Here is a 22,446-nt window from a genome sequence, read left to right on the forward strand (position 1 = left end):
ATTAACAATAAGTCTCTGAGTCATTAGTTGCAGGCTGGCGGTCCTACTACAGTGTCCTATGGTCGCCTTTGGGACATTAAAATGAAAGTGGGACCTTCTCGACTTACCCTTAAGAGAGAAGGGAAGTTGCCTCCTCACTTTTGATCTTTTCTATCTGCCTGAGATGCAGATGTGACAGCAGTAGCCCGAGATGCAGATGTGATAGCAGTGGCCTGAGATGCAGATGTGACAGCAGTGGCCTGAGATGCAGATGTGACAGCAGTAGCCTGAGGTGCAGATGTGACAGCAGTAGCCCGAGATGCAGATGTGACAGCAGTGGCCTGAGATGCAGATGTGACAGCAGTGGCCCGAGGTGCAGATGTGACAGCAGTGGCCCGAGGTGCAGATGTGACAGCAGTAGCCTGAGGTGCAGATGTGACAGCAGTAGCCCGAGATGCAGATGTGACAGCAGTGGCCTGAGATGCAGATGTGACAGCAGTGGCCTGAGATGCAGATGTGACAGCAGTAGCCTGAGGTGCAGATGTGACAGCAGTAGCCTGAGGTGCAGATGTGACAGCAGTAGCCTGAGATGTAGATGTGACAGCAGTGGCCTGAGGTGCAGATGTGACAGCAGTAGCCCGAGATGCAGATGTGACAGCAGTGGCCTGAGATGCAGATGTGACAGCAGTGGCCTGAGGTGCAGATGTGACAGCAGTGGCCTGAGGTGCAGATGTGACAGCAGTAGCCCGAGATGCAGATGTGACAGCAGTGGCCTGAGATGCAGATGTGACAGCAGTGGCCCGAGGTGCAGATGTGACAGCAGTGGCCCGAGGTGCAGATGTGACAGCAGTAGCCTGAGGTGCAGATGTGACAGCAGTAGCCCGAGATGCAGATGTGACAGCAGTGGCCTGAGATGCAGATGTGACAGCAGTGGCCTGAGATGCAGATGTGACAGCAGTAGCCTGAGGTGCAGATGTGACAGCAGTAGCCTGAGGTGCAGATGTGACAGCAGTAGCCTGAGATGTAGATGTGACAGCAGTGGCCTGAGGTGCAGATGTGACAGCAGTAGCCTGAGGTGCAGATGTGACAGCAGTGGCCCGAGGTGCAGATGTGACAGCAGTGGCCTGAGATGCAGATGTGACAGTAGTAGCCTGAGGTGCAGATGTGACAGCAGTAGCCCGAGGTGCAGATGTGACAGCAGTAGCCTGAGGTGCAGATGTGACAGCAGTGGCCCGAGGTGCAGATGTGACAGCAGTGGCCTGAGGTGCAGATGTGACAGCAGTGGCCTGAGATGCAGATGTGACAGCAGTAGCTTGGAAAGATGCCTTGAGCTTTGGGACTCCTCCTACCACATACACATCACACCACAGCACACGGCCACCAATAAACTTAAAAATCACCAGTCCCAGGGCCCCTGGCAGTAGGACCAAGATCCCTGGTGCACCAGCTAGCTTGCTGGAGCCCATTCCCTATGCGGGGATGCCATGCTCAGCCTTAACACAGGGAGGAGGGGCTTAGTCCTTCCCCAACTTAATGTGTGAGACCTTCTCAATTCCCCGTGGGAGCCCTTACCTGTTGGGGGGAGTGTATGGGGGAAGTGAGGTGGTGGGAAGGCAAGGGGGCAGGAGGAGGGGTGGGAAAGAGAACTTTGGTTGGAATGTAAAATGAAATTTAAATAAATAAATAAATATTTTTTTCAAAATCGCCTGCCCCCAAATAGAACATTTTAGCCTCTTCTCTTTTAGATGTGGCCCACCATAATCTTGATGGTTTCAGTACTCAGTCAGCATATTAGTTACTTTTCTGTTGCTGTAATTAACCATGGCCAAGTCACCTAAAAGAAGAAAGGGTTTATTTGGGCTTATGGTTCCAGAGAGTTGGAGTCCACAATGGTGGAGCAGAGTCAACAGGCGGTGGTCATGGTTTGAGAGCAGCCTCTGAGGGCTCACATCTTCAAGTAGAAAAAATTCAGCCAGGCTCCAGTCTTTTAGCTCCCAAAGCCCACCTCGAGCTATCAAAAAGACCACGCCTCCTAAGTCTCCCACACCTCCCAAAGAGCACCTTAACCAGGGACCAAGTGTTCAAAGGTCTAAGGCCATAGGGGGCATTTCTCCTTCAAACCATCATAATTGTCTTTCTTGTGGGGTAACTCCTCAATCCTGAGATTCCTAGCTTAGCGCCAGGCAGAGAATGAAGAGAATGAAGGAGAGAAGAAAATGAGAGGACCGGAAAAGGCCCTTCACCCAAGCAAGGATCTGGTTATCTTTTCCTTGTGACTCTGGAGTCGGGAAACTTCACACACCACTGAAAGAGCCAGTTACCCACACAGGTGGGGGCGTCCTAAAATCATCCGAGCCAGGGCCCATGAGTTGGCTCACCAAGGAAAGGCGCTTGCTGCCAAATCTAATGATCCCAGTTCGTCCCCACAAGATGGATAGAGAGAACTGAATCCCACACGCTGTCTCCTGACTTTCACACACGTGCCATGCATGTACATGAACACACATACACACAATCAATCAATTCATCCGCCAATATTAGAAAATAAAGATACTGAAACAAAGAAACAAAGAGGTCAAAGGCAATACATAAGCTGTGTGTGAAAATGATCTGTGACCCTGGGTTTCAACACTCTCATCTTACCACTAAGACTGGATAATACCCTTGGTAAATTCACCTTACCGCTTTGTTTACAAAAGGAGGTTTTTTAGCCTTTAATTACACCTCTGAGGATGTAACTCAGACACCACAGGACGATACTCCAAGCCACTGTAAGAAGAACAGGGTGCAACTCTCCTCTGGGGAACCCATGCCCACATTTGGGTTTGTCTTCCCTTTTCTGAGCCTCTTCCTATAAATTTCACACTTAAAATATACTATTAATAAACTCAAATTCTACTTTATATGGGCTTGTTCTGAAATTCTTTTCTACAGCCAAGTTAAGACCCCTGCTCTTATCTGAGTGGAGGTCCATCCCTAAAGGAGAAGAGAATTCCCTGGGTTATTCTGGCAACAGTGTGGAATGCATCTCTGCCCCATCACTGTGGATAATCTTACTCTCCAATGACCCTGCAACAATATCAGCATTTGTGACATCACTTTACCACAGATCCCCTTAAACCCTCATTTCTCTGTCTCATTTGCATTCACTTTGGTTTGGTTTTATTTTCTAATTACTATTACTTTTATCTTATTGGTTGTGTGAAGTTCATGCAAATTAATCTATGGGGAAGGTATAGATATGGGTATAACCCATAAATTACAAATAAATTATAAATAAAATAAATCAATTTGCAATCCAGCTATGGTGGCACACACCTGTAACTCCAGCGCTTGGGAGACCAAAGTAGGAGGTTCTCAAGTTCAAGATCAGCCTGGCTATAATAAGGACCTCTTGTGACCCCAATTAAGTCAATTTGCAACTGAGAGTGTAGACCACTAAAACTGTAAAGCTAAGCAGGTCTGAGAATATAGCTCATTGGTAGAGAGCCTGTCTGGTGTACGCACAGCTCTAGGCTCAGTTGGGAGGAAATGCCAAGCAGGAAAATGGCATCTTAATGTCTCCTGGGCCTGGAGATGTATCTCAGGGAGTGGAGTTCTTACCCAGCATGCATGAGGTCCTGGGTTTGATACCTAGTACCGAATAAAGTCCTGGGTGGTATGTGGACCACAAGAAAAGCTGTCTCAAAACAAAGAGGAGGAAGAAAGGAAGGGAAGGAGGAAGAAAATAAAGGAAAATGAAATTATAAGTAAAAATTGGCAAGGCGTGGACTGTATCTAAAGACTAGAAATCCAGGGCCCTTCCCTCACGGACTGCCTAGGCAGGTACCTCAGTTTGGAGGTTTTCAGTATCTTCCTGGTGATATAATTCAGGCCATGATACAACGCCACCCACACATTCCAAGGAAATCAGGCTTTGGTAAATGGGTATGATGGATACTGGAAGGAGGATGGGGTCAGGTGAGGAGAGAAAAAAGGGATGACTAGCTATTGAGGCTATAAGGACTTGTGACCTGGGTGAGAAGCCTTTTACTCAGAGGCCCATGTAGCTACCCTTCTTTCTGTTTCAAATATCTGAGGACGACTCTGGGGAGTTCAACGGAGAAGAAGGAAGATGCTAGGAAGACAGGGCTTGAGTAGAGAGCTTGCTTAGAATGTACAAAGCCAAAGCTGTGGGTTCAATCCCCAGCACCCCATAAACTGAGAATGGTGGTTTCAGGGTCTAGCCCGGGGGATGTGAGACCCTGTTGTTCTTGGTATCAATGGGGGAGCTTACTTTTGTATAGTCTTTGGGAGGGATGCGCGTGTACCACGGCACAGGTGTGGAGGCTGGTGCACCCTTCATTTCAGGGAGAACTTAGATCATCACCCTTGGCAGCAAGTACCTTTACCACTGAGATATGTGGAAAGCTTTGGGTGGTATACATCCGACTCTGGTTTTTTGCTTTCTTTCTTTCTTTCTTTCTTTCTTTCTTTCTTTCTTTCTTTCTTTCTTTCTTTCTTTCTTTCTTTCCCTTTCTTTCTATCCATCTTTCTTTCTTTCTATTCCCCAAACCCCAGGCCTCTCGGAGGTTCTATGAAGCACGGGTGAGTTGCTTCTCCATTTTCTCACAGCTGACAGGATTTGGTTTTCTTCTTGTGTCTTTGATTCAGTCGCCACTGACTGACAACTTTTTTCAGTGTTAGGAATTGAACCCAGGCCTGACACTGCTAAACACATAATCTGCCTCTGAGTTGTACCCACACAGTCCACGATTGTTTTATTGGTGATGTCCCCTCCAAGGCTTTCTTTGTTCTTGGTCATTTAAAATTTAAAAGTTAATTCCTCTGCTGTGGTTTTTGTTAGTGATGGTTTAAATCTTGTGTAAAGAAATACTTTTTCGTCTAGGACACGGCTCAATTGGTATAACGCTTATCTAGCAAGAAGCCCTGGGTTTGATTCCCAGAAACACATATTCCAGGTATGACAGCATATGTCTATAATATCAGCACTTAGGAGGTAAAGGAAGGAGGATCAGAAGTTCAAGACCATCCTCTGCATAGAGCATTTGAGGCTAGCCTGGGCTACATGACATTCTATCTCAAGAAGAAGGAATGAAGCAGGGAGGGAGGAGATGGCTAGAGATACGGCCCAGGGGTTAAGAGCCCTTGATTCGTTACTCTTCTAGAGGTCTCAGGTTCGGTTCCCAGCACCCATATGGTGGCTCACAACTATCTACAACTCCAATTCTAGAAGATCCAGCACCCTTTTCTGGCTTCTGCCAGTACAGGCTGGAAAGTGGTACACAAACATACATGCAGGTACATAAAAATATTTTTAAGTATTTAGAAATATCATTAAGAATATAACTTTTACAAATAAAGCTGCTATGAACATAGTGGAACAGACATCTTTGTTATATGAATGGGCATCTTTTGGATATATGCCTAAGAGTGCAGTTGCTGGGTCTTGTGGTAGGTTTATTCCCATTTTTCTGAGGAATCTCCATACTGCTTTCCAAAGTGGCTGAACCAGTTGGCACTCCCACCAGCAATGGAGGAGTGTCCCCCTTTCGCCACACCCTCTCCAGCATAAATTGTCATTGGTGTTTTTGATTTTAGCCATTCTGACAGGAGTGAGATGGTATCTCAGAGTTGCTTTGATTTGCATTTCCCGGATGGCTAAGGATGTTGAGCACTTTCTCAAGTGCCTCTCAGCCATTTTAGACTCCTCTATTGAAAACTCTCTATTTAGTTCTGCAGCCCACTTTTTAATAGGGTCCTTTGCTGTTTTGGAGACTTGCTTCTTGAGTTCTTTGTAAATTTTGGAGATCAACCCTCTGTCCGATGTGGGATTAGTGAATATTTTTTCCCATTCTGTGGGCTGCCTTTTTGTCTTGCTGATTTGTAATAGCCAGAACTTGGAAGCAACCTAGATGTCCCTCACCCGAAGAGTGGATAGAGAAAATGTGGTACATCTACACAATGGAGTACTATTCAGCAGAAAAAAATAATGGAATCATGAGATTCGCAGGCAAATGGATGACACTAGAAGAAACCATCCTGAGTGAGGTAACCCAGTCACAAAAAGAGAAACATGGCATGTACTCTCTCATATATGGATTTTAGACATAGATCTGGGGAGTGCCAGCCTACAATCCTATGGCCAGACAGTCTGGGAAACAGAAACTACATTTAGTGGCTGGTTAAGTACTGAGCTGAACTCAAGAAAGCCAGTATCAGAGAGGGAGGACTGATGATCAAAGGGATTAAGACTGGGCTGGTTTAACCCCCCAGAAACAGCTGACCAGACAAAGGTTAACTCTAGAATCCCAGGCATCAGCCTGGGAATCCAGCATGGGACTGATCAAGACCCCCTGAATCTGGGTGTCAGTGAGGAGGCCTAGGTAATCTATTGAGCCTTGGGCAGCAGATCAGTACCGATACCAATTATACACACGGACTTTGGACTCCCATAGAACAATGTGAGGTGCACTCTCACCCTGAACTCTTGGGAAAGGGTCTAGGCCCTGCCCTATATGAAATGACAGACTATGGACACCCCCATGGAGGGCCTCACCCTCCCTGGGGGAATGAGGGGATAACGGGGGGGGATGCGGGGAGGGCACGGGAGGAGGGGAGGGAAAGGGAGAGGGACCTCGTACTGACTTGTGAAGCAACCTTGTTTCTTATCTAAATTTAAAATGGAAAATAAAAAATATTAATAAAAAAAAAGAATTGTAATATCCCCTTAAACACACCACTCAAAGATAACTGGTTTTTACACTTTTTGCTTTTATTTTTCAGAACATTCCCATCAGTATTATAATGTTAAAGCAGTGAAATGAATGACACTTAAAATGGTGAATATCTTCAGAATTAAGTTTTTTTACAAACTTTATTTCCTCATAATTTACCAGTAACATAACAGGGTTTAGAATTAATAAAAATGGGGGTGGTTGGGATGGGTGGTAAACCACACACACAACTATATACCATTTTTAAGCTTATTCTGTCCTGAATCAGAATATTGAACATACACAGATATATTCTACAATGACAATCCACTGACCACCATTGTAACTCTCAAAATTGTTCAGAGTTACATTTGTGCTTTTAGGCACATTTAAATCCTGAAAAAGCACTGTATGTGAGCTATGGTTGGGCATCTGGATATTAAGTGTTCAGCAGCATTTATTAATCGGCACTAATTGTCAACTTGGGATTTTGAAAGCAATGAGAAAAAATGAGACTTAATATGGAGAAAATGAACACTTAACACCATTGAGTTATGTAATATATCTCTCAGTCTAGTCAAAACCAGTTATATCTTATTTCGTCTAACATCAAATTACATCTCATGCATTTTGCATTTCACCACCCAAAAGCACCACCTTCAATACAAGTGAACATTCACACATGCACTTTAATTGAGAGAAGCTTTAAATAGGCAAAAAAGATGAGTGGGATTTACTATACACAAATACCAATTTCCAAGCCAGTTACCCCTTTGAATATTTTTCTGAGGGGGCATCCATGAATAAAAAACAGAACCTCATGCTTACATCCTATTCCTTGTTACTTTCCAAGCTGAGAGTTTCATCTTGCATTAGTCACCAAATTATCTCTATCATAATGGTGGGGATCAATGAGAACATTAGCTTTATGGGAATGTGTAGTTCTTCCATGCATCTATAATTTGGTTAAGTCTGGTAATCACTGACCTACTTTTTAAAATCTCCCCCACTCAAAGTAAAATCCACACAAATATAAATCTTAATTTTAATCTCAGCTCTTTAAAAAAGGTTTCCTAAGATTAAAGAACTACTCACAAAAATAAAATAAGCTGATGTAGGTTAACCTGTTGACCCCTAAATATAGTTTAACCTGAACTTGATGTCAATTTTGTAATCTATGAATTAAGTTGTCTTCTTATTTAAATGAGATGACTGGAAAATTGTAGTCAGTGATTGGAAAATATTAAGCAATGACTGCTTTGTAAATATGGTGCTAAACTTTTGTTTCTACCTCAGTAACAACTAAACCTAAAAGGCAATAAATGATACAGTAATGTAAAAAAAAAAAAAAAAAGAATATAACTTTAAAAAATGTCTGTTTTATGTGTGCATGTCATTTGCCTGGAGGAGTCCTTGGGGGCCAGAAGAAGGTTCAGATCCCCTGAACAGGTAGGCACAGGCAACTGTGTGCATGTGATGTGGGCTATAGGACCGAATCTGAGTCCTCTGCAACAGCAGCCACGCAAGAGCCTTAACCACTGAGCCAGCCCTCCAGCCCGAAGAATGTGTCTCAAATATTTTTTCTGAAGAATTATAAATAAAGAATCCAAGACATGTGTGCAAAGGCCCAGAGTTAATTGCATCCTGCCTGGTGCCCCTTGCCTGGTAGGACTAGAATCGATGATATTTGGGACCTGAGAGAGAACGAGTCTGTTTGAGAGCTTAGTCGAGGTGACTCCTGGGAACTTCTGGCTGCATGATGGATAAAGGTTGCACCCGAATGTCCAGATTCTTTGTTCTGCTCTTTTCTGTCTACACAACCTCAGCAATCACATCTATAGGAACATCCCTAAGCCCTCCAGGCATGCCTGACTTCCTGGTGATCCTCAGTCCCCCTTCTGGAGGGAGAGTTCTACTCTGCTGACCCACAAGTGTTGGTTCCCAAAGCTCCACAATCCAGACTGACCTCGTCAATCTCTGCCTCTGAGGTTTGAAATCAGAATTTTCAATTCTTCTGTCTTCACTGGCACGGGGACCCAGTTAGTCACCGTGACTTAGTCACCTAATGGCCTAATGGCTGCTAATGGCCTTCATACTCAATGTCTGTGGCTGTTTTAGACCGTAAACCAGACACACAGGTCAGGTAGAACAGAGCCCCACCTGGAATAGCCTGGTGTCAGGACAAGTCTGACGTGGGCATTAAAAATGGTCCACGGTGTTTGTTTAGATGGTTCAGTGGGTAATGGGGTTTCCTATAAGCCTGGAAACCTGAGTCCCATCCTGAGACCACAATAGAAAAGGTAGAAGGGGCTGGAGAGATGAATCCACGGTTAAGAGCAGTTTTGACTCTTGCAGAAGACCTGGATTCAATTTCCAGCACCAACATGGCAGCTCACAACCATTTGTAGCTCCAGGCCCAGCAGATCCAATGTCCTTACCTTTATTTATAAAGCAAATATGTCTGTTTAAAAATGAAAACTGTAAAATGATCTGTGAAGCCAAACTCATGGTGGCTCTTGTCTTTAACTCCAGCACTCATGAAGCAGAGGCAGGGGGATCTTTTTGAGTGTGAAGCCCGTCTGACCTACATAGTCAGATCCAGGTCAGCGAGGGTTACATAGAGAAACACTGTCTCAAAAAAAAAAAACCCCAAAAATGTAAAAAGTCCATGAAAATCTTGCTGATTACATATTTGGAAGAGAAATAATATCTAGAATATACAAAGAACTCAAGAAACTGAGCGCATACACACAGAAAATGAAACAAATCAATAAATAGTCTAGAGCCAGGCAGCGGTGGTGGCGCACGCCTTTAATCCCAGCACTCGGGAGGCAGAGGCAGGTGGATCTCTGTGAGTTCCAGACCAGTCTGGTCTACAAGAGCTAGTTCCAGGACAGGCTCCAAAGCTACACAAAGAAATTCTGTCTCAGAAAAAACAAACAAACAAACAAACAAACAAACGTCTAATGAAATGACCAGGCAATTCTTAAAGATGAAATACAAGGGAGACTCACTGGGCCACACTATGGTTTTCACACCACGATGTTTCTAAGTTTCCTTTTGTTTGTTTTGTTCTTTGGTTTTTTTGGCTTTTGGTTTGGTTTGGTTTTAGTTTTGTCTGTTTTTTTATTTTTATTTTTTGGTGGGGCGGTTGCAAGGGCAGAGGGCAGAAACAAAGCAGGGTGTGGGGATGGAAGATGAGTAGAATCAGGATGCATGATGTAAAATCCACAAAGAATCAATAAAAAGTTTTTAAAAAACAGATTAAGTACAAAGCCAACGAATATTTTTTAAAAATGTTCAACTTCAATAGCCATCGCAGAAATGTAAATTAAAAGTGTATAAATATTCCCTTTCTCCCCAGTCAGAACAGTGGCAATCATGAAAATGCTGATTGCTCCCCAAGAGGACCCAGGTTCGATTCCCAGCTCACAACCCCCTGCAACTTGAGATCTAATGTGCTCTTCTGGCCTCCTCAGGCACCAAGCCTGCACTTACATTCATGCTGGCAAAATGTCCACACACATAAAGTAGTTATTTTAAAAACCGTCTAGGGAACAGAGGTGCTAGTGGGGGTGAGACAGGGAGGGTCATGGGCACGGAAGGCAATACGCTCGGCATGTATGCTCATTTCTATACTCGCATGACCTTGTGTAACCCAGTATAATAAAGTAAGCCCTGCACACACAAATTAGGGACATGTTGTGGAGCCCAAGGGACCAACAGGACAGGGTGGGGAAGTGTTCATTGTGTTGGAAGTCTTTTAAGCTTTATTTGTGTGTCTGTGTGGAGTTATGCACATGAAAGTATGGGTGCCCACAGAGACCAGAAGAGAACATCAGATCCCTTGGAGCTGAAGTCGTGGGCAGCTGTGAACTGCCCCCGTGTGGGTGCTGGGAACCAAACCTGGGCTCTCTGGGAGAACGGTGTTCTAGTTTGCTATTCTATTGCTGTGATAAACACTGACCAGAAAGACAACTTGGGAAAGAAAGGGTTTGTTTGGATTACAGGTTAATCCACCATCAAGGGAAACCGAGGCAGGAACCTGGAGGCAGGAACCGGAGTAGAGACCACAGGGGAACACTGCTTACTGGCTGCCTTCCTCTGACTAGCTCAGCTACCTTTCTTATACAGCCCAGGCCCGCCTGCCTGGGGATGGCTCCGCCCACAGTAGGCTAGGCTTTGCTAGATCAGTTCTCTGAGGATGGCCTTGAACTCCTGATCCTCCTGCTTCTGCCTCCCGAGTCAGCGTTTGTCTCTGCATCTTGACAGAGCTGCCACCTTCTACCTAGTCACTCAGCTGCTGACCTGGGGAGGGATCTCTGGTTCCCTCTTCCTTATGGCCTCCATGTTCTACTGCTTTTACCCTCCACTGTCTCTGAATTGCTCCTGGTCACGGTGCTCCTCCTCCATTTCCACCCTGCAGCTGGGGTCTGCACGGGCTCTCTTTGGCGAGCCCATATCCTGGAGCTCTTTCCAGGTCTCCCTCACGACAGCTTTCCATACAGTGTTACGGTTCGAATGCACAATCATACACACACACACACACACACACACACACACACACACACACACAGGCGCTCGCGCTTGCACACACATACACACCAGAATAAAATGACAACGTGATAGCCATCGCAGCCTATAGACTCTAGGTGATAGGCAATAGTGTTCTTTCTATTTTAAAACTATATTTTCCTGGCTGAGCATGAATCATGCTGTCATTACACAACGAGCATGAACTTTATCGTGCTTTTTTTATAGAATGGATTTGAGCTGTGAGAGGCTGATGAGCAGGTGCCATTAGGAAGACACAGTCAGACCAAACCAGTGGGGAGCAAGTGATCGCAAAGATGGCCCTGACAGGATGGAGAGATGGAAATTTCCACAAGCACACAGCACAGTTAAATCAGACCTAGGCTTGGAGTCCCAGATTCATCACACCCTGCGACCTTAGGAAAAAGATTAGTTCTCTGAATCTCTCTATTTGCTACTACCTTGTCCCAGGTAGCTCATTTAGCCCCCTTTATACATTCATACAGCAGCTTCAGTATTTGCTGAACTGTGAGCCAGGAAGTAGTCCCTCGCTGACTCTTACGGTAAACTATACAGACGAATTCTCCATCTTCGTAAGGCTTTCGTGTCTTAGGAGTGAGTGACAGGTAATAACCACAGAGATGTGTGATGCTTACTTTTACTTTTTAAAATCCTGTGTGTAGCCGGGCAGTGGTGGTGCACACCTTTAATCCCAGCACTTGGGAGGCAGAGGCAGGCGGATCTCTGTGAGTTCGAGGCCAGCCTGGTCTACAGAGTGAGTTCGAGGACAGCCAGGACTGTTTCACAGAGAAACTCTGTCCTGAAAGAAATTGTGTGTATGTGTGTACATTTTTGTGTGCACATGTGTGTAGGGGGGGTAAAGGTCAACACTAGATGTCTTCCTCAGTCACTCTTCACCTTTGGTTTTTGAGACAGGGCCTCTCACTGAAGCTGACACTGGTCAGTTTTCCAGGCTAGCTGGCTAATGTATTTTGCCTCCCTTGCACCAGGATTACAGCCACTATATAATTGCTGGCTTTTTAAAGTGGGTGCTGGGATTGAACCGGGGTCCTCACGTGTGCATGCCAAGTGCTTCACTGACTGAGCCAACTCCTACTATTGTTATTTTTTGAGAGTGGGTCATGAGTAGCCTAGGCTGGTCTCTGTCTCTGAGTTGAGTGCTAAGGATATAAGCATACCTACCACACCTAGCTAAATCTTATTTTACTTTTTGTTATTTTGAGATGGGGTTTCTCTATAGCCCAATCTGTCCTGGGACTTACTGTGTAGGCCAGGCTGGCCTTGAGCTCACAGAGATCTTGCCTCTGCTTCCTGAGTGATGAGATTAAAAGCACGCCCCTCTAGCGGGGCGGTGGTGGCCCACCTTTAGTTCTAGCACTTGGAAGGCAGAAGCAGGTGGATCTTCGAGTTCGAGCTCCAGGCCAGACAGGGTGAGTTTCAGGCCAGACAGGGATACACAAACACAAATAAAATGAAACAGAAAAACCTACCATGCTTATCTATTTTTTTTTCGGTTTTACGAGACAGGGTTTCTCTGTATTGTTTTGGAGGCTGTCGGTCCAGCCTAGCCTCGAACTCACAGAGATCCTCCTGCCTCTGCTTCCCGAGTGCTGGAATTAAAGGCGTGCGCTTATCTATTTATTTTTAACTAAAGCAGAATTATACATACTTATAGACTACAATGGAATCTTTCTATACATGCATGTAATATATAATGACCAAATCAGGATAGTTAGCACATGCATTATTCCCAAATGTTTATCACTTCTTATGTTAGAAACACTCAGACCAGTGCTGGAGAGATGGCTCAGAGGTTAAGAGCACTGACTGCTCTTCCAGAGGTCCTGAGTTCAATTCCCAGCACCCACATGGTGGCTCACAGCCTTCTATAATGAGATCTGGTGGCCTCTTCTGGTGTGTAGACAGACATGCAGGCAGGCTGTAGTATTCATAATAAATAAATCTTAAAAAAAAAAAAAAGAAACACTCAGACCAGGCTGGACCGACAGCCTCCAAAACAATGCAGAGAAACCCTGTCTCGTAAAAAGAAAAAGAAAAAGAAAAAGAAAAAAAAAGAAACATTCAAAATCCTTCCTTCTAGATATTTTGAAATACACAATAAGTTGTTGACTATAATCACCTAACTGTGCCAAGAGTACTAGAGTGTATTCTTCCTAATCATATTTTGTAGGATTTTGAGGGGAAAGGGTTAAGATGAGGTCATATAAGGCTCCAGTTGACCTTAAATGTAGTTGTTATATTCCTGACCCTTCTGCCCCACCTCCCAAGTGTCTGAGCTGCCATGTGTAGCTTCTGACTATGCATTTGTATCCAAGATATTGTATACATATTACACACACACACGTCAAGTGGTGACTGAGTGCTGTGAAAAACATGCAAAGAAGAAAAACCTAAGATCTGGCATGTTGGAAAATCTGACGTCTAAATTAGGGTGGCCTGTGGAGGTCTCACTGAGATGTGAGTGTCTACCAGAGACCAGCGGAAATAAACAGCCTGCTTTGCTCCAGGACAAGAGGACCACAGTGGTTAAAAAGCAGCAAGAAGGTCAGGGTAACAGAAGCCAAGTCAGGGGAGAATGGAAGAGGCCTGGCCATGGAGGTGGCAGTGGGCTGGGTCACTCATGTAAAGCCTGGAGGACGTGGCCAGGACAAGCGGCAAGGGGAGAACGGTTGGTTTTGGAGGTGGAGCTCAAAGGGTTTCCTGGCATACTGAGTGCAGATTGTGAGGAAATGGAATCCCTCCAGGGGCTGGGATGTAGCTCAGAAGGTAGACTGCTTACCTAGCATGTGGGAAGCCCGGGCTGCAGGCCTCTGCCGCCGCCTCCCATAAAACTGGTCATGGAAGTGGAGTGCAGAGGATCAGAAGTTCAAGGCCATGCTCTCGGCAGTTGCTGTAGAGGATTGTACAATGATGGTGGTGTTAAAGAAAGACCTAATGCTGTGACCCTGCAATGCTGTTCCTCATGTTGGGATGACCCTAACCATAAAATTAATTTGTTGCTACTTCATAACTCTAACTTTCCTAGCCTTACTAGTCATAACACAGATATCTAAGATGTGACCCCTGTGAAAGGGTCCTTCAACCCCCAAAGGGGTCCAGACCCACAGGTTGAGAACCGCTGCTCTAAGAGCCTATGAGTGCCCAGTAAGATAGTGACTTCTCAGGGTGGGGACTCTTGTAGAGAAGGAGGAAGTAAGAAGGGAAACAGTTTAGCCTTTGAACTCCTTTGCAAATTCACAGAGTTTCCGGTGGTGGTAGTAGGGAAACTCAAGTGGAACTTTCCACGTGACCTGTGACCCCTTGGGCTCACCAGTTCCTCCATCCTCAGGATTCCCTCTCTGATTCCAGCCCCTCTGACTTCCTCTCCTCAGCAACCCTCTGCTTCATAGATGGCCTCGATACTCCCCACCAAAACTAAGTCTGTATTTACAAACAAGCCATAGCAGCTGCTAGCAGCACTCTGAAGTAAGCCAAGTAAGCAATCCCCCTGCCCCCACTACCTCACTCACCAGGCTGAAGTAAACAAATTCCTCCCCACTTCCAAATCCCCACTGCCTAGCTGGCCAGACACAGCTCCTACCCTGTCCCCTCCCCCCAAAAAAACCATTGCCCCTTCTTCCTGCCTCCTGCTAACCTCCCTCTCTGGGCACTGTGACTTTTTTAGAGACCTTCCTCACTGAAGTTATCTTTCATACCCACCCAAGACAGAACAAGGGGACAGACAAGGGAAGGTTCAACCTAGACATGCCACCACCCCCCCTTGAGATGACAGATGTTGCGAGGGTATGGCCCTGGGCAAGTCATCCTTCGACTACAGAACTGTACTGTTTGCACTGCTTGGGGGACAGTCTTTTTGACCACTGAGTGATAATGTGTAGTTCTGTTGTTTGTGGGCAAGGAACAGGCTGCAGAGTCTCCCCTGAGGAGGCAGCCCTCGGCCTTGGCCTTGGGGCAGGGACATTAACTGAGCCAACTGTGTGGGAAAAGAAAATCTAGTGGCATGTGGGTCAGAGATTTCAGTGTTCCAGAGCCAGGGTCCAAGTGAAACTCCAGTGCCTGGGGGTGCCCTGGCAGAGTCACAAACCTTCTTTTTGTCCCCTTTAATTCAGCCGGTGTCGTTGGCCCCTCGGGGTCTCAGCTCAGAGTCCAGCTCACAGGGGCACAGAGGACTGCTTGACTCTGTCCTTGAGATGTCCATGGAGAAGGCATGGCGTTTTACCCAAGGACTTGCCGCCCTTCCCAGAGCAAAAAGGCTTTAGGGAGATGGGTGATGATGCCAGAACCCTGGGAGTATCTAGCATGTGACTGGAGTCTCATTAACATCTTAACTTCTCCAAGGAACGAGGCTGGTGCCAACTGCCATGTGTGGTTGTGCCTTGGACACCTAGGAGAGTGACACGGGCTAAGAAGGAGGAGACACTGGGACATGGGCCTACGGCGGAGTTTAACTCTGGTTGTTCTGCTAGTAGTTCTCCAAGGGTGCTCAGAGCCGAGAAGTTTGTCATCCTGCTTCGAGCATAAAAGTTAGGTGTCACCGAACTTGTGGGTGAGTTTAGGGCTTCTGGAAAGATACACAATGGCAGGTGACACCACTGGCCTCGGAGTAAGGGACAGCTGAGGAACAGGTGCTGGAGAGAGACTTGTTTTTCTGTTATATATTTTTAAAAGATTTAAACCTTTTTTGTTTGTTTTTGTTTTGTTTTTTGAGACAGGGTTTCTCTGTGTGGTTTTGGAGCCTGTCTTGGCACTTTCTCTGTAGACCAGGCTGGCCTTGAACTCACAGAGATTCACCAGCCTCTGCTTTCCAAGTGCTGGGATTAAAGGTGTGCACCATCGCCACCTGACTAAATGGTTTTTTCCTTTAATTATGTGTTTGTGTGAGGGTGTGTGGAGATGCTCTCACAGGCCAGAAGAGGCACCCGAAGCTGCGGGTTCAGGCAGTTGTGAGCTGCCTGATGAGACTGCTGCAAACTAAATTGGAGTCCTCAGCAAGGGCAGCTGCGCACTTAACTGTTCATCCATCTCTGCAGCCCGTCCCCTATTCTGTTTTGAGATAGGATCTCATGTAGCCCCGGTTGGCTTTGAACACACTATGTGGCAGAGGATAACACTGAACTAACTTCTGATCACCCTGCCTCCATACTCGAGTGTGGGGAACACAGCATGGATGTTTTCAATGTAATACCACAGGATTGCAACATCTAATAACAAACATTAAGGTTCCTGTAGTTTTAGGAGTTGGCTCAAGGTTGGGGAAGAGACAGTTGAGCTTTGTTTGCTTGTTTTTCAAGACAAGGCTTCTCTGTGTAGCCCCGGCTATCCTGGAACTAGCACTGTAGACCAGGCTGGCCTCAGACTGGGAGATCTGCCTCTCTGCCTTGTACATGCTTTCTTTCCTTCTTTCTTTCTTTCTTTCTTTTCTTTTTCAAGACAGGGTTTCTCTGTATTGTTTTGGAGCCTGTCCTGGAATTCGCTCTGTAGACCAGGCTGGCCTCGAACTCAGAGAGATACACCTACCTCTGCCTCCTGAGTGCTGGGATTAAAGGTATGTGCCACCAACGCCCGGCTTAGCTGGGCTTTCTTTAGATGCCCTTTTAATGGACCTCTAATTCACCAAGGCCAAGAAGGGTGGTAGTGGTTGGCACAGGTTGTACTCTTCAGAACAGGGCATTCATAATCAACTACCCACAGGTCTGGACAGCCATGGACACTGGGAGAGGGCAAAAAAAGTAGAGTGTATGGCCACTCAGAGAAGCTGGGGAGAAAGGGTAGATTCCTGATAGGAAGACCTGATCCCAGCCTGGTGTTACAAGGAAGTTGGCTTGGCCACTGACTACTTGGTTGTAGGCTAGAACTGGAACCAGATAGCCCTGTGACTCCCCAGTTGCAGCAGTAGTAAACCCCATCAGAAGTCTCCCTGACTAGTTTTCTGCCTGTGTTGGTAGTACTGGCCACTGTTGTTTGAGGTTTTGTTACTGTTGTTGGGTTTGGGTTTTTTTGTTTGGTTTTGGTTTTTATTTTTATTTTTAGTGTTGGGTATTGAAACCCAGGGCCTTGAGAGAGCGCTTTATCACCAAGCTGCACACTCAGTTCTTAGTATCTCTATCAAACAACAAAATAAACTTAGGGTGTCATAAGCTAGGGAGGAACCAGTCCCAACGTTCCCAGCTCAGCCTGAGAGGCATCCCCAACTTTAGGAAGGCTTCTAGCATGGAGACCTCAGCCAGTGTGATCACACAGACTGTTGGCTACCTAGGTCCCTGAGAGCTAGGCAGGGAGTGACTTGGGAATGGAGTGCCTAAAGAGCCCATGACTTGTCTGCTCCTTTCTGCTACCTCTCACTGAGAGCAAGAAGAGGTGCTGGGAGCTCCTGGGAGATTTCTGCCTTAATTTCCAAGGCCTGGCAGGCATCCCTGCAGCTGATGCAAGGCATGGGCCGGGTGAGCTCAGCCTGTTCCTAGCACTTGAAAGCACATCCACTCACTGTTTGCTTTTAGATCTCTTCCTCCCTGAAGTGGAACAAGACCACCTGAGGATCTGGAAGTAGGCTCTGCTTGGGCACTGAGCATTTCCCATCAATCCCCTAGGGGACACACCTGATGGAAATAGAGGGCCTACGAAGCCCTCAGGCTCTGACCCAATTCAGTCCACAGCATTCTGTCCTCTTACCTGAGGCTTCTCTCCACTTGCCCTCCCTACCCTTCGAAAAGAAGTAGTTCCCTGCAAGAACTACTTCACCTAGTAGTTCTCTTTTCAATAAATAAATAAATCTGTATTCATGGACATCTGTAGCTCCCATCTGGGAGGGGTACCAGGGAAGAAGTATCCAAGAGCAGAACCTGACATCTCCAAGACTCTCTTCGTCTCTGTCTGACTTATGCACACAGGCTGTGGCTACATAGTGGGGAAAGGTGGAGAACACGGTCATTTGCAGCCCAAACTCAGGTTTGGAAAGAGCAGCTCCTGTCTCTCAACATCAGCATCCATTTCAGAGAAGGGTCTAGTAGGATCAATTGGTCCTCCTGGCCAGTCTTGAGTTAACATGCCTGTCTGTTTTTGCCATGTCATTTAGATAGAGTCTCACCATAGAGTTCTGGCTGTTATAGAATTCACCATGTAGACCAGGGTTGTCTTGAGCTCTCTGTGATCTATCTACCTGCCTCTGACTCCCAAGTGCTGTGATTGTAAGCATGCACCATTGTGTGTGTGTGTGTGTGTGTCCATCCATGTACATGTGGAAGCCAGAGAGACAATGTCAAGTGTCTATCAGTTATTCCCCATTTTGTTTTTGTTTTTAGTAGGGGCTCTCATTGCACCCAGAGCTCTGTATTTTGGCTGCTGGCTTCTGTCTCTACTTCCCAAACACTAGGATGCATATAGATACTGTACCCAGATTTTATGTAGGTGCTGGGGCTCTGAACTCAAGTCTTCTTGCTTACCCAGCAGAGACTTTACAGACTGAGATATTTCCCAGCCCTCACACACCAGGTTCTATAATGGAGAAAGTAGATTGTGGCCAGATTTAGCAACAGGAGACCCTGTCTGGGGAAAGAAGGAAAAGGTAGTGATGGTTTGTATGTGTGTAAGTGTGGGGGTGTGTGCATGTGTGTATAGTTACCAAGAAGAGAATGACAGCAGCATGGGCCAACAAAACAATAATTGTCTTTATCTTCTTTTTAACTCCTCCCTTCCCTCCCTCCCTCTTTGATAAAGTCTATAAAACTGAGAGTGGCCTCAAACTCAAGATTCTCCTGCCTCCACCTTTTGAATTCTGGAATCATAGGTGTTTGTCACCACACACAGTTTCACTGACTCCATTTTCAAAATGAGGAGGGCCAAGGGTACAGCTCAGTGGCATAGAGTTCACCTAAGCATGCACCAGGCCCTGGGTTGGCGTCTCATAACTGCATGGCAAACACACTAACTCAATATAATCCAGACTCTAACTGGGAAATCTCAATTGCTCGGGAGGGCCAGGCAGGAGAATAGCAAATTCAAAACCTGGCCTGGGCAATATAACAAGAATTTATCTCAGCTGGGAGGTGATGGTGTGCACACCTTTAATCCCAGCACTCAGGAGGCAGTGACAGCTGGATCTCTGTGAGTCTGAGGCCAGCTTGGTCTACAGAGTGAGTTCTAGGATAGCCAGGGCTATACAGAGAAATCCTGTCTCAAAAAAACAAAACAAAACAAAACAAAACAAAACCAAAACCTCATTTCAACAATAGGATAGGTGACTGTAGTTAGGCTACACAGACTGTGAACGGCCCAGTCAGGCTCGAACTTGGATTCTTCTGTACATGCTTCTCTCTCAAGTTAGGCTGCCTCTGCCACAGTGAGTCAGCTGCAGGCCTGGGATGGTTAACTTAGATCACACGGGAGCCCAGCAGATGGGGTTTGGCCTGGCTGTGGCTTTCACATCCTTTTCAACTGCCCACTTCCTGGGTTTCCCATGCTCTCTGGTCCTCAGTGACAGACAAATGTGTATCCGTCACAGCATTTCTCGAGGACTTGTTCTCTTGGTGATGACCCCTGCCTGCAATTTTCTAGTCTGGCTTGTTCACCAGAGGAAATATGGGTGGAGTTCCTGACAGGGCCATGTCATGGAAAGTCAAGGAGACCATCTCACTAGACTTAGAGAACCTCCAGCCTCCAGCTCTCTCTCCTGCCCTATGCTAGTTCACGGATCACTGCCCTAGGAAGCTAGAGGAGGGCTCCCCTTGCATCTCCCCGTACTCATACCCTCAGTGCCCATACTCCTTACCAGATCTCCCAGGTTCCTGCCATTTTTTACTCTTTCACATTTGAAAGGCAAAAGGCCTGACAAGTATGATGATTGCCTGCCATCCGTGGCTATATACACTTACATGACTCAAAAGGAGTTAACTATTAGTTAGTGGTATAGCTCAGTTGGTAGAGTGCCTAACATTGATGAAGGCCTATGTTCGGTTCCCAATGAGGTACACACTGAGCATGTCAATCAACTCAGCACTCAAGAGGTCAAGTCAGAGGAATCAGGAGTTCAAGGTCATCCTTGGCCACCGAGCAGGTTTGATGCCAACCTGAGCAACACGAAACCCTGTCTCAAACAAAACAAACAAAAGGCCCCAAATCTAATAAAATCGTCCTCTTTGAATAAAAAATAGATTTTTATTTGACAATCTTGACTTGGACTTTCATCTTAAAAGAAGTTCGGATTGTCAGCTTAGAGGACCTGGGAGAGGCTTAGTTAGTGAATTTTTCAACAAGCATTTGTCAGCAGCAGTATTCAGAGCCCAGACTACCGGGCATTGGGCAGGTCCTGGGGGTGAAAAGGCACCTCTAAGTAGTAGGGGCCAAGGCTGGGAGGAGGGAGAGGAGGTGGAGAAGGCCAGGGTGGGTCGGGTCCCTGGACAAAAGGACATCTAGATACACAGCTGTCAGCTGAGGAGGTGCTAGGCCAGTTCTGGCCCATGTTCTTTTCCTTTCTCTTCCACATTGGGTCATTTGGTGGGAGCAGGAAGTGTTGTTGCCGCAGAACACATGTGGAGGTCAGAGGTTAACTTAGCAAAGATTGTTGTTTCCTCCCACCCTATGGGCTCCACCATCACCAAACTTGGCAGCAAAGTGACCCCACCCACTGACTCAAGATGGCCTGCAGTCTCAAGGGCTATGCTCTTTTCCGACATCTGGGGCTCTAATTCGCCATTCTTGCAGGAACAAGGAATGAAAGTCAGCTTGGTACCTGATTAGGGTTTTGTTTTGAGACAGTTACACTATGCAGTTCTGCCTGGACTGGAACTCGCAATATAAACCAAGCTAGCCAAGAACTATCAATTCTCCTGTCTCAGCCTCTTGAGGGCTGGGATTGCAGGGGTGCATCACCATACCCAGCTGAATCCAGCAGAGTACATCTGGGGCCAATAACACCAGTGTTCTTAGATACGTCCTCTACGTCCTCCCAGTTTACAGATTAGGGAGGCTTGGAGTCAGTAAAAAGGCTTTTGTCTCCTGGGGGCTCCTCCAGGAGAGTGAATTGCAAAGCAGATAAGGGCTAAATCTACTCCAAAGTGCCAATGTCCCACACCCAAGAAGTCCCTGGGTGGCTGGAGAAGTGATAGGAGAGGTCATTCTCTTGCCTCAGGTGCCTAGGAGTCAATGTTGGGCTAACAGGAATGGCAGGCAGTAGATACTCCCTACACTCAGGCTTCCTCAGCCAGCTCAAAGCCGGGGTGGGGCACTGGGGACTAACTCGAACCCCCCCCCCACTTCTGCAGCATTAGGACTCTATGCCTTTGACCAAGCTCCCAGGCTTGAAGCTGCTTCCCTGCTGGGCCTTTGTCATTAGCAGTTAATTGACCCGAATTCTGAGCTGGTTTGGGAGAAGGGAGCCGGAGTGCCGCCTATGAGGCACTTCTTACGTGGAAGGTCCTCACTTAAGCCTCCTAAGCGGAGGCCGATGATGGTGCAGGGACAATTATCTTTCATGTATTACAGCTCGGGGAGGGTAATCTGCCAGAGGGTGATGACGAACGAAGGCGATCGTGAGTGCTCTGCAGCCCACGTGGCGCGCCCCACCCCCGTCTCGAATTTGCAGCTCCCAGGGCCCTGGCTTCCTCCGTGACATTCCACGAGCCTCCCTGAACCGCCAGACCCTAGGTTCCCCGGGAGGCGGTGCAGAGGTATTGGGGTGCGGCGTGGGCACCAGTGGGAGCCCTGTTTTTGTGCCAGGCGGCCGCTAGGCTGCCCTTTTGTTTCCAGGCGGCTCGAGACTTCTGCGGAGTCATGGTCACGTGGCGCTTCCGGCACGGGGCGTTCCAGGCTCCGCGCCAGGGCCCGGAGACGCCCCCGCGCTGGGCCAGCCTGTGGGCTGCTGGCTGCCTGCCCAACCCTGAGCCCCTCAGCCCTGCAGGGCCCGCGGCCTGCCAAGCTGCACAGCTCCGGGGCGCAGAGCCCTTAGCGTCCACCGCCCCAGGCTCCCAGCTGCTCTGTTTTTCATCCGAGGACTGTTTCCTGGGGTCCTCCGACTCCTGGACTCTAGACTTCAAGTGCTTGTCGTCAGCCCTCTCTTGTCTCCAGAAACCCTGTAGAGTAACTAGGTGCCACGCAAATCCTCAGTCTCCATTCCATCACTTAACAGGGTGATAGGGTCCGCCTTGAGCCTCCTTCCCTTATGCCAGCTAGCATAAACAAACCG

General features: G+C 46.9%; 1 protein-coding gene across 1 annotated transcript; it reads right to left on the reverse strand.

The window, feature by feature from the left end:
- Positions 1 to 150: 150 nt before the first annotated feature.
- On the reverse strand, positions 151 to 21,737 carry LOC121136548 (keratin-associated protein 5-5-like). The gene is made up of 2 exons (XM_040737088.1): positions 21,671 to 21,737; positions 151 to 1,238 (listed from the first exon to the last, which is right to left on the reverse strand). Exons 1-2 carry the CDS (start codon positions 21,735 to 21,737, stop codon positions 151 to 153), a joined length of 1,155 nt encoding a protein of 384 aa, XP_040593022.1.
- Positions 21,738 to 22,446: the final 709 nt, after the last annotated feature.

This window comes from Mesocricetus auratus, unplaced genomic scaffold, assembly GCF_017639785.1.
Source record: "Mesocricetus auratus isolate SY011 unplaced genomic scaffold, BCM_Maur_2.0 Super-Scaffold_100676, whole genome shotgun sequence".
NCBI lineage: Eukaryota > Metazoa > Chordata > Mammalia > Rodentia > Cricetidae > Mesocricetus > Mesocricetus auratus.

What these genes read in the sequence shown, in the direction of transcription:
- LOC121136548 (XM_040737088.1), bottom strand. Translation starts at nt 21,737, where the DNA reads ATGAAAGATAATTGTCCCTGCACCATCATCGGCCTCCGCTTAGGAGGC. An exon ending in CTTAAGTGAGGACCTTCCAC is followed by an intron (nt 1,239 to 21,670) that starts GTAAGAAGTGCC and finishes TCTGCACCTCAG; the next exon opens with GCCACTGCTGTCACATCTGC.